Source organism: Danio rerio, chromosome 13 (genome assembly GCF_052040795.2).
Source record: "Danio rerio strain M-AB ecotype USA chromosome 13, GRCz13ab, whole genome shotgun sequence".
In the NCBI taxonomy this organism is placed as follows: domain Eukaryota; kingdom Metazoa; phylum Chordata; class Actinopteri; order Cypriniformes; family Danionidae; genus Danio; species Danio rerio.
In genome coordinates, this window is record NC_141033.1 from 33,863,523 (window position 1) to 33,878,021 (window position 14,499).

The window sequence follows — 14,499 nt, forward strand, 5'->3', positions numbered from 1 at the left end:
GCTGTAGGTGTAAAGTAGCATCAAATACAGCTTATTTTTTTGTCAGAATTCAATCAGAATTGTCTGTCTCCCGGAAAGAGTAAGTTTCAGTAGCTGTTGGCAGGCTGTTTGCCGTCCGGTCTGTGGTCGCTCCTCCAAACATTTCTCCTTGAGGAGGAGCTTTCTGTGTTTTGGAAGCGCACTCGGATGACTGCGGGATATAACACTGTGACAGGACATTTAAAAATCTTGTTTGAGGAGTAAATTTCATGGAAAAGTGTTGTTTTCTTTTTGTGCTGGAGTAATATGAAATGCAATTTTATTCTAGTGCTTTTGGAGAGAATAAACTGATGAAATGGCACGTTCACTGATTCACGTGAGTCTTGTGTGCATTTTACTGATTTTTACGGCCAGTCTTCAAACTGGAAACGTTGAGCCAAGATTTGAGGAGGGGAAGATGTCCTGTCAAGGTGCTTTCGACTTGTATTTTGTCCTCGACAAGTAAGTGGCCCTCGTGTGGCATCATTTTATTCCCCTCTCATCGCGCGACGCGCCTTTGACGCCCTCAGACGCGCTTGAATCGCTTTTTTAACGACAGCCATTCGTTAGGTAGAATTAGATTAATCCTCAAGCTTTCATATTCAAATATGTTAATTATTTACTTTAATTCTTAATCATTTCTAGCCTATATTCTTGCAAGAAAGGACTGACTAGATATTTCGGGAAATTTAGATTTCCCAAGGGAAGCAAGACAGGATGCATGGAGGAGAGTAGAACACAGACAGAGAACTGACATGAAATACAAAATTCGAAACAAAAGCCAATATTGTCCCTACAGAATTAACATGCAGTGCTGCTCAGTTTTCCTAATGGTGAATTCCTCAATTTTTATCCTGCTAAGGCTGATAAATGGATTTAGACACAGCAGACAATAAGACCGGTTCCCTTGCCTAGGGGGCATGCTTTAACAAGCATGGTTTTTCTCTCACCTGGTGCAGTTCACATCTGCATTTGGGCATCATTATCAAGTGGGGGTCTCAAGCACAAAAGGAGAAGACCTCATCGAACAAGAACATGTAGGCTACTATAAGGTGATGCAAATGCCCAGTAACATTTGTCTTTAGATAAAATGCATATTGCATCATAAATCTGCAGTCAGTTGTTTTGGCTTGGTTTGTAGATAGTAAATAGTTCTTATTTAAGTGTGTAATGATCACTTAGAGTGTAAATAATTGAAAAGTAAGTGGCATACTCGTTCCTTAGTACCTTGACACGGAATACCCAACAAGCTTAAACATGCTGTGGCATGCTGGAAACTGATTTTGAACTGAATAGTTTTTGTGGCCATCAGATTTTAGTCAAATCTGATGTAAAAGCTAGAGCAACAATGTCTGTAAAGCTTAGATACTAACTTTCTCTTTGTTAAATAAATAGAAAGTTCAAGTTGAGTTGATAGTGAAAATAGCAAAGTTGGTAACAATTTACAAGAACTTTTCATTTGCTTATATTAGTTAGTTAATATGAAAAAAAGGTTAAAACATTTATTAACCTACATTTTAACACAAAATACTCCTTGATTTTAATAATGTATTAGTAAATGTTATTTAATGTAACTAATAATTAATAGTTGTATGTTTATTGACTAAAATGAACAAAGATAAAAATACAGTGTAAATACCGTGACAAATGTAACGCATAAACTAAATTAACTCCACAAAGTTTATTTCAATGATATAACCTTAAATCCTCCAGTTATCACACTTTGTTGCTATGTTTGGAGTGCAAATGCGAGTTAGTAACACTTCACAGTTCTCTCTTCTGTTTGTAAAGTTTTTTGAATGCCTTTAGTGACCTAAGGGATTGCATGCATCATCAAGCTTTTGCCACACTTCCACACTTTTAATCAGCTGAATGGTTTTGGCTGGATTTTCAAGGCCTTAAATGCCACTCAGTGACCCTACACTAATTGTAAATATCAGGCCATCAGTTCAGAGTGGTTTTGGAAAGAAAAACAGCTGCAGTGCTTTTCAGAGGGAAAATACTTGTGATTAGCAATGAAACGAGAATTAGTTTTATGTCACTATGTGTTCCTTTTAATTTCGGACTCCTTTTAAATCACAATCCAGGCTAAAAATATTCTGAGCCAGTGGTTTGTTGAAGATTGACCATATTCAGAGGAAAACCGTATTAAAGCAAAGCAGCAGAGTGTCATTATTCAGGGATTATGAACCCAAACACTGTTTATTTTCTTTAATGACTTATTTCTGTGGCTTTTAACAGTATTGGGGATGGGTGATCACCAGAATAGGGAAGTCCCAGAGTAAAATGAGAAAATATGATAAAACAGTGTTTTGGAAAATAGAAAAAGTAAAATAGAATTTCAATCTTCATAGTACATACAATTTCAAAACAGTTTCACAAGGTGATTGAGTGTGGGTCCATTACAAAAATAGGTGATATAGACAATTAAAAACCACACTTTCATAGCTAGTGGGACACTCCCTTAAAATAAATGCCAATTGGTTTCATATTTTATAATCCCACGCAAAGCCAATCATACATTTTAGGAGTGGCCCAGTTGTTTGTTTTAGAGCCATGGGTATATGGCGTTCCAGATGTGTTTAGCTTTTGACATCACATTAGCATTGATTACTGCTGGTACTGTTGCTAGATCCACATGGCCAGTTTTATGTTTCCTGACCCCCTGTCAGAGATGGATCTGTGAACCTTTTTGGATGCTGATGTAGATGCAAGCTCTTGCTTTAGATCCCAACCTGTTACACTCACCCATTGCCATCTGTTCCCATTCAAATGGCTGGCTCAAGGAGAAAGGGGTGTTGCTCTTCGCTAGCAGGAGGCAGATTCATCTGGCACAAAGGCAATTAGCTCTTGTTGGGAGCGCTTTGGGGCCTGTAATTAATTAGTGGCATGTGCGCATTTTATAGAGTACTCAAGGACCTGCTACTCTCAGATAGTGTAAGAAAAGATGGTAATTGTTATGTGATTGCATTTTAGGCACCATTGTAATCCACAGAAGGGGTATTACTCGTTGAAGGATCTTTTCTTTCATTTGTATTATAGATCAGGAAGTATCCAAAACCACTGGATTGAAATTTACTCCTTTGTGGAGCATCTTGCTGAAAAATTCACAAGGTAAAGTCACTTATGAATACTTGAGTGGTAAGTAATACCTTTAATGAATAATATGTGATTTGCTTTTACAGTCCTATGTTACGGATGTCTTTCATTGTCTTCTCAACCCGGGGAACTACAATTATGAGACTCACAGAGAACAGGTATCAGTGTCCACTTGTGGAATTTTCCAAAACAACAATTTTGTACACAAACACTAATGTTTCCTCCTCAAACACTCCTCTTTATCATCTGTAATTCAGAGATGATATTACCAGAGGCTTAAATACGCTAAAGAGAGAAATACCAGGAGGTGATACATACATGAATCTTGGATTGGAAGAGGTAATGTGCTGTTATTGAATCTGTTAAAATGAATCAACAATTGCTTCATTAATGTTTTTCAAATTCCAGGCCAATGTGCAGATATATCATGGGAATTATGGTAAGCTTGCGCTGCATTCACACTTCCACTTTTTAATCTGGGAAGATCAAGCCTCAATGAGATGATGTTTGCTTCACAGGAGCAGCCAGTGTGATCATAGCACTGACGGACGGGGAGTTAAACGACCATCAGTTTGTCACAGCACAGCAAGAGGCAAGTACACAAGCCAGCGATGTCGCAACGGATGTGGCATGTTTTCTGGAAGATGTGTAATTGACAGTGGCATTTGCTCAGTAATAGAGCTGACTGTGTTGCTGGCCGTCTGTGTGCAGGCGCAGAGAGCTCGGTCTATGGGAGCCATCGTTTACTGTGTGGGTGTAAAAGACTTTAATGAGACACAGGTAACTCAGCATCACTACTTGATGAGCCGCTTTAGTGACAGTAACCATTTTTATTTACATTTCTGTACTTGAGGTGTCTTAATAAACCTATCTGTATTACATTTTGTGTTTAGTTGGCCACAATTGCAGACACCATAGAGCATGTTTTCCCTGTAATTGGAGGATTCCAGGCGCTTGAAGGAATGATAGACTCTGTAAGTCTCTGTGTACTTCTTTCTGTCTTTGATGATGGACCCAAATGAAAGATGTGGTACTGAAAGGCACATTAAATGAGGGATTGAATCACTTAATCACTCAAATTTATGATAGCTGGCATGTGACATGATGCCATGCTAAATGTTTAAACTTATTAGATTCCAGCTTAGATTGAAAAATAAAAACAATAAAAATAAAATATATATTTTTATTTAGATTGATGCAGTAAAACAAAAGGTCAAGTAAATGGTGCAAACAGCTTTGTTAAAGTTTCAAATATGAAAATAGATTGCACTGCACAATTGAACCTCATACCGCTTCTTTATGTCCGACAAGCTTTCAGTATCAGCCATGGCGCTCTCCTGTCAACTTGTGCAGGAAAATTACATACTGATTTCAAACAGAAGCAGACCTAAAAGTCTGCAATATGCACACGTTATATATTCAGAATGTGAGCATAACTCAAAATGAAAACAAAATGTAGATTAAGTATAGTGATGGGAAATTCATAACATAATTAAAATGTTACATATTGATTCCATAACATATTATAAACAACAAATTTATAAACTAATTTCAAGAGGATCACATGCTTATGATTGTTCTCAGCTGGTTCACATCAGCTTACGATTGATTATCCAATCAGATGATTCCTAACTCACTATAAATAAGCAGAGTTATCTTATATCTTTGTCTTGAAGAATCCAGATGGGCGACACGGCGGCCCAGTGGTTAGCACTGTTGCCTCACAGCAAGAATGTCCCAGGTTAAAGTGCCTTCTAACCAATTGACATTTCTGTGCAGAGTTTGCTTATTCGCCCCATGCTCGCATGGGTTTTCCCCTGGTACTTTGGTTTTCTCCTCCAAAAAACACACAATCTAACTAAATTGAACTTACTAAATTGATATCATAGCTAAGCTCTTAGCGAGTACATCTCTCCTCAGCCATCCTACAACTGTCATTAGCCAGAATTAACCCGGGGGGAGCTCATGGAGATCTACCTGAGCTCAAACTCCCCTCTCACTCTGCAAACTGGAGGGAGCCCAGTGCTTGAGGATCTTATAAGCGCAGAGCTCTCTTCCAGGTCAACATGCCAAACAAGCTTTATTGTCAATCATCAGCTAAGTGTGAACACATGCTAATAATGGCATCTCGAATAAGATGTGTTATGCTATTCACCAATGTTACTTAGATGCCTGTAGAACAAAATGGCAGATAAAGACAAAGTAATGTTGCAAGATATAAAGCTACAGTGCAAGATTTAATCACATTGTAATATTGGTCAAAAATGAAAAGGGTTCATAGGTATCAAAATAACAAAAGCTATATAGAATGTAGGGTAACACTTTATTTTGATAGTACATTGAGTATAAGTAGACCGTCTCCCTAATGTCTGCTGATACTGCTCCTTCAACAGACATTTAACTGTCTATAGGAAACTTTACAAGTACAAGTCAATTTACACTAAACCTAACCCCAATCCAACAGTCTACTTATAATCTAATGAGAATTAGTTGGCATGTAGATGCAGTGTAACAAGCGGACCATCAAAATAAAGTGTGGCTGAATATAGCTCCTCCACCAGACATTAGAATGAGTCCTGTTTAATTTGTTTTTATTTTCTGTTTCTCATTTTTACCATTAAAGTGTCGTCCATTATAACAATAGTTTATGAATCAAAAATCTTGGCATATTTAGAACAAAAATTATTTAATGAAAATAATTGATTATATTCATCAAATTGAAACCCAAAATGCTAATTAAATAAATAATATATTAATTTTATAATAACAATATAAATAATAATATCTGAGGGTGTCTTTCTGTGTTTCAAACACTTTCCTCTTCTTTGTAGATCATCAAAAAATCCTGCATTGAGATTTTAGCTGCCGAACCGTCCAGTGTGTGTGCTGGAGGTAAGAGCCATCTCAGCACTCACTGTACAACAGATTTTACAATACATTAAAAATAAAATGTAATTCAGATCTTACATTTTTAATTAAACCCGTCTGTTTCTAAAAGAATGTGACAGTGTACAAGCAGTAATGCAAAAAAAGCTCATCTCTGCTAATCGTATGAAAGCCCTGAGCAGTGTTATGGTGGCTCGTGAGTTGCGCTCTCTTGCACTTGCCAGAAAATGAAAATTGATCATGTCTGGGCAGAGCTAATCCGCCTGTTCACGTCACCAAGGAGACAGCGATGTAAGTGCACTCTCGCGCAGTAAGTGCATGCTAATAAGGTCATGTCAAGCCACATCTATCCTCTCTGGCCTACACACCAGTGCTCAATGTGGCAGGCCTGTCTGCCGAGCTGCAGCCAATTAAACAAATGGGCAATTCGCTGGTAAAGGCGGAGCAGAACTGCTACACGGTTATTCGCCAGCACCTCAGCTAGATGGCAGATCCAATGTGGCAAACTAGGCCAGGAAGAACCAGCCAGGCAAAAAACACTGCTCTCTAATTTCACTTGAGCATTCGAAACAATAAGTTCTCTGTCATGTTGTGGGACATCAAACCCTGAAACACATGGTGGAAGAAAGAGAGTGCATGAAGTGACCACTGATAAACCATGGTGCTTTAAAACAACAATACACTTACATTTGCAACAAGATATATTTGATATAGTTATCTCTGTTATTAGATTTAGATTTAAGTAGTTCATTGAAAAATGTATGTATATACATTTACCTCATTGAATATAATGTAATATTATATATACTTAACCTAATTGAAGTCTTTTTCCATTATTTTGAGTGAAAAAAGGTAACCGCGACTCTGAATGTCACAATTCTGATTCATTTTGAGTTGAGTCAAAAAGAATTTGAAAAATCTCACACTTTTCCTGCAGATTGTGTGGGGAAAAAAACCTTAAATATGCGTTTTGGATTTTTTAAATAAAATTCAGTATTATGGGATGTAAAGATCTTTACTTCTTTAAATTCTTACAATTTCTTTTCTCTGAATTTTCTGACAAACAATCTTATGTCAGTCAAAATTGTGATACATATAAATGTAAAATTTGTAAGAAAATCGGTCACTTGCCTCACAACTTAATCAGGCTGTCCTCTGGGTCTTAATAAACTATATTTTAGGCCTTAAAAAGTCTTAAATTAACTGAAATATTGTGTTGTGATCTTAAAACATTTTAAACAGGTCTTAATTTTGCTTTGTCCAAGTAAAGCTTCTCAATCCGGTTGACATCTATCCAATCACCAACAATACATCTTAATAAACCTTATTATTTATATTTAAGTTGTTTATTGCAAAGAGATGCAATTCATAACATCTTATATACATGTTTACAGCAAATTCCCCCTTAAATTCCCTAATCAGGGAAAGACTAATAACTAAAAACAATTATATGATTCATCATGATAAAATAGGATCATTAAAAAAAAATCCTTAGTGTTTAACCCTGGATCTAAAATTAAAAATTTCTAGGCTAAAAGTCTAAAATTTCATTCTTAAAAGGGTCTTAAAAAGTCTTAAATTTGACTCGGTGAAACATGCAGAAACCCTGTTAACATTATAACTGAAGAAGTCCAAATTATGGGTTTATATCTGCAATTATGTGTTAAAAACTAGCCAAAAAAAGCAAAGACAAAAGTCTGAAGTGTGAGATAGAAAACGTTTAAAGCATTTGCAACAAAAAAGTCAGATTTAACAGATAACCAATCACAATTACCCTTTCCAAAGTGACATGTATTAATTTATGTGCCTAATAAACCGTCTCTCTAAGAATCATTTGGACCCAAAATAATATCATTAACCCTAAATAAACATGTTAATGACCCCAAACCACTTTGCTTTGTTGACTAATGAACATAATCCATAATGGAAATGTTACATGATAATAAATATGATAATTAATGAAATGTGAAATGTCATTGCCCTGTTAAAATCAAAACAAACTCCTCTAAATATTACAGTTTAGCACAGAATTCATTTGAAGCATGGGACTGGGGCATTTTTCATCTAATTTGATTGTGGTTAGCAGTTTGGTTTGGTTTAGTGTGCTGTGTAGACTGTTCCAGTGGCTGACAGTCTCAGCGATCAGACTGATGAGAAGTGACCAGCCCGTGCAGCCTGCAAACAGGCCATCACTCGCTGTTCTGAGACGAGGCCCAGCCATCAAACGTGACAGCAATGGTTGCTTTGATTAACCCTCGTGTTTCCTCTGCACCCCATCCCCCAGTTGGGGCAGTGATTGAAGTGTCCGTACTCGGACGTGGCACCTCGGCTCTAAACATCCACAGCCATCAAGCTCTCAGGTGTGGATGGGAAGCGTCAGCAGAAACGGGCGCGAGCCGACAGCGTACCAGCCCCTGCCCACCATCTCGCTGCCAGCGCTGCCCGCTGCCAAGCCAGTGTTGTTGACCTTTTTACCCCTGCGCTGTCCTGTCAGAACCCGACACACCACGTCTGACAGTAACGCGGGAGGAAAAGGACATGGATGTTGATGCCCGGCCTCCAAAATTAAATGAAATTAGCCATTTCAGCAGTATGGACGTCACATTAAACAGGCATGAGCAAGAGAGCTGGGCAAATTTAGATGCAGAGGTGGGGTGGAGAGGGGCTTCTGCATGGCAGACAGGATTAGTATAATTAGAGAGGAAATGACAGGTTAATTGGATCGGATGGGAGTGGAATTTGTTTAGGTTGATCCACGATGAGACAAGAGACGCTTTGAGATCTTTGAATTTGTGATCAGCCTTTTTGTTGTTCATCATTCTTATGAAGATAAACGGGGTTAAGAGCTTTTAGAGTCACCATGATATTAAAATGAAGTTTGTTTAGATCTGTTCATATACAATCAACAACAGTTGATATCAATTTACTTTCCTACATTATTTTCTTTTAGATTTTTTTAAACTTACATATGCATGTCCATTATTTAGTTAAAGTATCAAGGTATAGTTTTATACATGTACACAGTTTCTATGTATGTAAACACAAACATAGAGAAACATTTTGGAGTAAATGGTGAGTAAATGTCATTTTGGGTGAACTATCCCTTTAATAAAACAAGTTGCCTTTTCTGCTGTTGCCTAGGCCATATAGGGTATTGGATAATATTAACCAGAAACAAAATATTACGTAGTCATCATTTTAGCAAAATTTATTATTAATATTATAACCTTTATTTTACCAGGAAAGACACATTGAGATTAAAAATCTCTTTTGCAAGAGTGTCCTGGCCAAGATTAGGCAGAATTTGTCACATGGATCTAACAGACAACAAACAAAAAACAATTAACAAGAATCACTCATTGACAAACAAACTATTCAAAACATCTTTAGGCCTGTTTCAATTTCTAAATCATTTATACTCTTTTAAAGCATTTAGTGAAATCCGTTCTTTAAACTGCAACTTTCTTTGTAGATTTTTCCGTGCAAAAGGTGCTGCATATTTAAACGCCAGTACGCACTTTAGGAACAGACAGTAAATAAATATCCTGTGACCAAAGGCCATATTGTAGCTAAAGACAGTTTTTTTTATCAATATAATTCTGGAGATATGATAGGAGTAAACCTAATATAGATTTGTAAACAAGGATATGCCAGTGCTTGAGCCTGCGAATGGACAAAGCGGACCAACCTACCCTTGTATACAACACACAACGATGAGTAAGGGATTTAAAATTAGTCATAAATCTTAGTGCACCATGGTAAACAGTATCCAATGCATGCAGACTCTGAGAAAATCAAGTATTGTCCCATGTAAAACTAGCAGCAAATCACATTTTCTTTATGGCTTTGTAGCTTGTGTTGGACACAAAAGACAAAACCTGCTAACTTCAGGATGCTCTAAATGCTGTAAAAGCTGTGATATGGAAGAAGTCAACTCCGACTTACATAAAATATTATTTCTCACAGCAGTATTGTTCTCTTGACCTTTCCACACGACTGTCTATCCCTGATGGCACACTGCGCTGAATGTTTTTTATCCAGTGAACTTTGCACACTTAAATGTTAAAGGCTCACGAGCAGCACATTTTCTAAAGGTGCAGCATTATTCAGAGATGAGCAGCAGAATCGGTACAAACACACACTGGTGTGCGCTCTGCATCCGCAGACGCCCGCTGAGACAGGTTCTAAGTGAGCGTGTTTTTCTCTCCAACATATGCTGCTTAGTAGCTGTCAGAGGGTCTACAGCATTGCCCGAGGGCACTCAAAGGTCAGGCAGCCCGCTTTGTCGGCCACCAACACAGCACCCCCAGCTACACGACTCCAAGAGATTTGTAAACCTCTTCACTTTTATTATTAGCACCACTGGAGCATATGCATTTGCCCATTTGAGTTGAGTGTTCCTGAAAGGTTAAGGGTGGAGAAAAAAAGAAAGAAAACCTGCCCTCGGGCTGAGCACACTTTATAATTTGGCTGCATGAGACAAAGATCTAAAAAAGAAAACAGCCACAGCCTAGTGTGGGCATTTTTCTCATGCTTTTAAAAAAATATTTTGGTATAAATAGTACATAAAACACCGTTTAATCTCATTTTTGAACGCATTTATTTCTGGAATGTGCACAAGAATTTCACTAGGCAGCAGTGGGACTTGCTAAATGTTTATCATCAATATATTTTTGGTTTGTATTTCTTTAAGATTCCTTCCAAGTGGTTGTGCGGGGAAATGGATTTTTGCATGCCAGAAATATCAATCAGGTTCTGTGCAGCTTCAAAGTCAATGACACATCTACAGTGAGTAAGTAGCACATTACAGTTGCATATTACAAACTATATTTCTTCTGTTAACATGCAATGATGTATATAGATGCTTTACTGTATGAAAAATAGCATAGAGCTATGGAAAAAATTAAGAGACCACTCAAAAATTGATTTTTAAATGTGTGATTTATAGAATCACAATCAGAAAGAGCTTATTTGCCAGGTATGTTCACACATATGAGGAATTTGTTTTCTTGACAGAGCTTCTACAGTGCAACAGAATTACCAACGCAATCTCACAGCAATTTGGAACTTTTTGAATTAGTGGCTAATTTGTATGAATTCGTACGATCTAATTCATATAATTAAGTACGATTTGCTCATCACCCAATGATGGTTGGGGTTAGGGGTGGGGTTGGGTGCCATGCCTCCTTTTTAAAATCGTGCATTGTCGTACAACTGAACTCGCCACTAAATTGAAAAAAAAAGTAAAATACTTACATTTCCTCATGAGATCAGGCTGGAATTACAGAGACAGGACAAAAAAACAGATAATAAATAAATTTTCAAAAATAGAAGTAAGTAGTGAATGCAAATATATAAACTGACAAGTTTATTTACAGGTTTATTACTAAATACAACGTTATATGTACAGCTGTTATGTGCAAATTGGCATGTAAAGTGTATTGTTTAATAAGGCCGTACTCACACTAGGTACAGTTGCCTCGAACCGGGCCAAAGCACGCTTGTCCCCCCTCCCGTCTCCCCCGACGGCCCGCGCTCACACCATATCGGGCCTCGATATCTGCAAAAAATATTTGCAGATATCTCTAAATGAGTTTTGACTAGTCACAATTGTAATTAGAGATATCTCTAACTGAGTTTTTACTAGTCATACATTTGGAGATGTCTTTAATTCGTAATATTTAGAGATATTTACAAATATATTTGAAGATATCTCTAATTAATTTACTTATAGTCGAATTACAGTTGTAGATATCTTGAATTGGATTTTTGACGAGTCAAAACTCAGAGATATCTGCAAATATTTTTCAATGGAAGTCAATGGAGGAATATGACTAGTCATAATATATTTGCAGATATCTCCAATCTGATTTCGTACTAGTACAATTGTAATTGCAGATATCTCTAATTGTCATTCTGACAAGTCGAATTATAATAATGACTTGTCAAAATATAATTATCTCTCTAAATATATTTATGGATAGTCAGAACAAGGTTTAAATATTAAAACGGCTTGCCATAGGCTCTCACTCAGCAGCACAGTGGAGATTTCTCTAGTTATATCGTTTCAGTCGTTTGTTATGCAGTGACATGCAGTCAAATATTTCGCCAAACAGTCCTTAGGGATGCGGGGACACGCAGTCAGATATTTCTCCGAACAGATCCGCCACTTTTGGCGCTCATAAACAATCAAAGCTCTCTTGCTGCAGGAATGAGGAGGTCTGCTGAAGGCGCGCAGCTGGCGTGCTGGGAGGAGTTTGCGTCTTTAATAAACTAGGGCAGTTTGCGATCACTGAACAGTAAGAATGATTAATAAATCCATATCAAACAGTCCCTTAAAAGTCACGTCTCGCTTTCGGTTTCGGGCTTTGGCGCGTTTCGCGCTCACACACAAGCGTACCGCGCCAAAGCCCAAGTGTACCGCACTCAGGCACACCTCTTCCAACCGGGCCAGGGCCGGCCAAGTTAACCGTGCTTGAGCCCGATTCAGCGCACTCACACTTCTCAAACGATCCGGGAAACGGGCCTGGGCACGGTACGGATGGCATAGTGTGAGTAGGCCCTAAGTGTATATGTGTATAAATAGTGTATAGCAAGTAGTGTTGTTTGTTTTATAATTATTATCATCAAGTGTTCATGAGATGAATTGTCTTGGGGAAGAAACAGTTTCTGGGTCAGGCTGTTCTGGTGCACAGTGCTCTGTAGCGTCGACCAGAAGGTAAAAGTTTATAGAGGCAGTGTGCTGGGTGTGAGGAGTCCAGGGTGATTTTAGCAGCCCTTCTGCTCGCTCTGGATAAGTACAATTTTTTGAGAGGAGGGAGCATTTTACCACTGATTCGCTCAGCTGTCCGAACTATTCGACATAGTCTTCAGAGGTCGGATTTGGTAGCTGAGCTAAACCAGACAGTTATTGAAGGGCAGGGGACTGATTCAATGATGGAAGTGTAAAACTATGGAAAGCAGCTCCTTTGGAAGGTTGAACTTTTGCAGCTGACGAAGGAATAGTTATGTGTTTGAGTAAAATGTCATTTGTTTTATTCTCTAAACTACTGATGAAATTTTCCCCCTAAAATTATGAATAGGAATGTTGTCATTTTGAACTTCTTTTGCATGAAATAACAAAAATATTCATGTTTTCAGACAACACACTGCCAGTATTTTACTTTTTATATTTTCTATTTGGATTTCACCTTCTATACAATTTATATTTGGTGGAATAACCCTGATTTTCAATCACAAAATAAAAAATTAATAGAATATTTGTTATTCTATCCTATAAATTACAATATTTTATTTGAAATGTATAGTTAATAACAAATATTAATATTTTATCTAATCCCGTACCTTCTAAATCCAGTAAATCCATAGAAAGTGAGAATTTTCAAGATTTGGCTATATGCAACACTTTACCGCTCCTTTATTATGTAAATGAAAGTTGTTACAGTAATAATAACAATGTATTTATTTAGACTAAATGATTAAAAACAGACTTAATTATCTCTAATACATTTAACAATTTACATTTACAGATGAACGACCAGTCAGCGTTGAAGACACTCTCCTTCTTTGCCCTGCACCAATCATAAACGAAGCTGGGAAGTAGGTGCTCTTCCTTCTGCCACTTTACATCTTAATGCGTTGGTACCCTTGAAAAATTAGGGTCAATGTCATCTGGAATTATTCTTATCAGTCAAGCTCCATGCGCCCTAACACATTAAGACAACAGGCATGTGGTGTAAAAAGCCCAAGATGAGCGTATAATTAGCCTCTCTGAGAAATGAGTCACTATAGGCTTGACCTGCATGAAAAGTTTGTGGTGAGTGTGCATGTTTGCCCAAGGCTGCCGTGCTTTTTGTGAGCCAATAAAGAAAAGAACAGACGTTGAAACACAGAGCTGCACGTATGTATCCACATCAGAGCCCCGGAGAACCACTACAGGTTACTTTCCAGGCCTTCTTCAACAAATGAGCTGTTGCCGGCGGCTGGTTTCCCTGTGAGCCCTCTGAATAATTATGTGTACCGCCGGCTCTAGACACCTTGAGGATTTCAGCTGTCTTGTTCTTGTCAGGAAGATTCCTTGAGATGCCAATGAAGAGGCGTCTCATGGCACCTTGAGCAAAACAGGGTGGTTACTCTTGGTCAGCCTGCATCACATCTGCATCGCATTGCATTTGCTAATGTGGCACAAAAGCAGTAGATGCTGATGATGATGTCAATATTCAGCACTTTATTTAAAACCAGTGCTATAAATATAGTTCACTCAAACATCAAATCTCTGTCATCATTTACTCACCCTTCACCTGTTTGAGATTCTCTCTTCTGTTGAACATAAAATAGGTTATTTTGAAGAATGCTGGTTGCTGGGACATAAAAATTTAATTGAATTTTTTTTATTTGACAGATTTAAGCAAACTGCACCAAATATAAGTATCCTATATATCTTGAAATAAACTGTTGTGGATAATTAAAAAAAACACAATAATGCCCTTAGCTTAT

General features: G+C 37.6%; 1 protein-coding gene across 3 annotated transcripts in view; it reads left to right on the top strand.

The window, feature by feature from the left end:
- Positions 1 to 14,499, top strand: part of antxr1d (ANTXR cell adhesion molecule 1d) — a 42,397-nt gene that overhangs the window by 3,371 nt on the left and 24,527 nt on the right. For 2 of the 3 annotated variants that reach the window (XM_087279522.1, XM_087279521.1), the window contains exons 2-11: positions 3,061 to 3,132; positions 3,204 to 3,275; positions 3,375 to 3,456; positions 3,526 to 3,556; positions 3,636 to 3,709; positions 3,829 to 3,897; positions 4,011 to 4,091; positions 5,949 to 6,009; positions 10,697 to 10,795; positions 13,533 to 13,602. In XM_087279522.1, coding sequence (XP_087135648.1) covers positions 3,208 to 3,275; positions 3,375 to 3,456; positions 3,526 to 3,556; positions 3,636 to 3,709; positions 3,829 to 3,897; positions 4,011 to 4,091; positions 5,949 to 6,009; positions 10,697 to 10,795; positions 13,533 to 13,602 — 635 coding nt within the window. In that variant the 5' untranslated portion in view covers positions 3,061 to 3,132; positions 3,204 to 3,207. Of the gene's footprint in view, positions 1 to 150; positions 481 to 3,060; positions 3,133 to 3,203; positions 3,276 to 3,374; positions 3,457 to 3,525; positions 3,557 to 3,635; positions 3,710 to 3,828; positions 3,898 to 4,010; positions 4,092 to 5,948; positions 6,010 to 10,696; positions 10,796 to 13,532; positions 13,603 to 14,499 lie in introns of those variants that run through there. The other variant, XM_087279520.1, reaches the window with a different exon arrangement.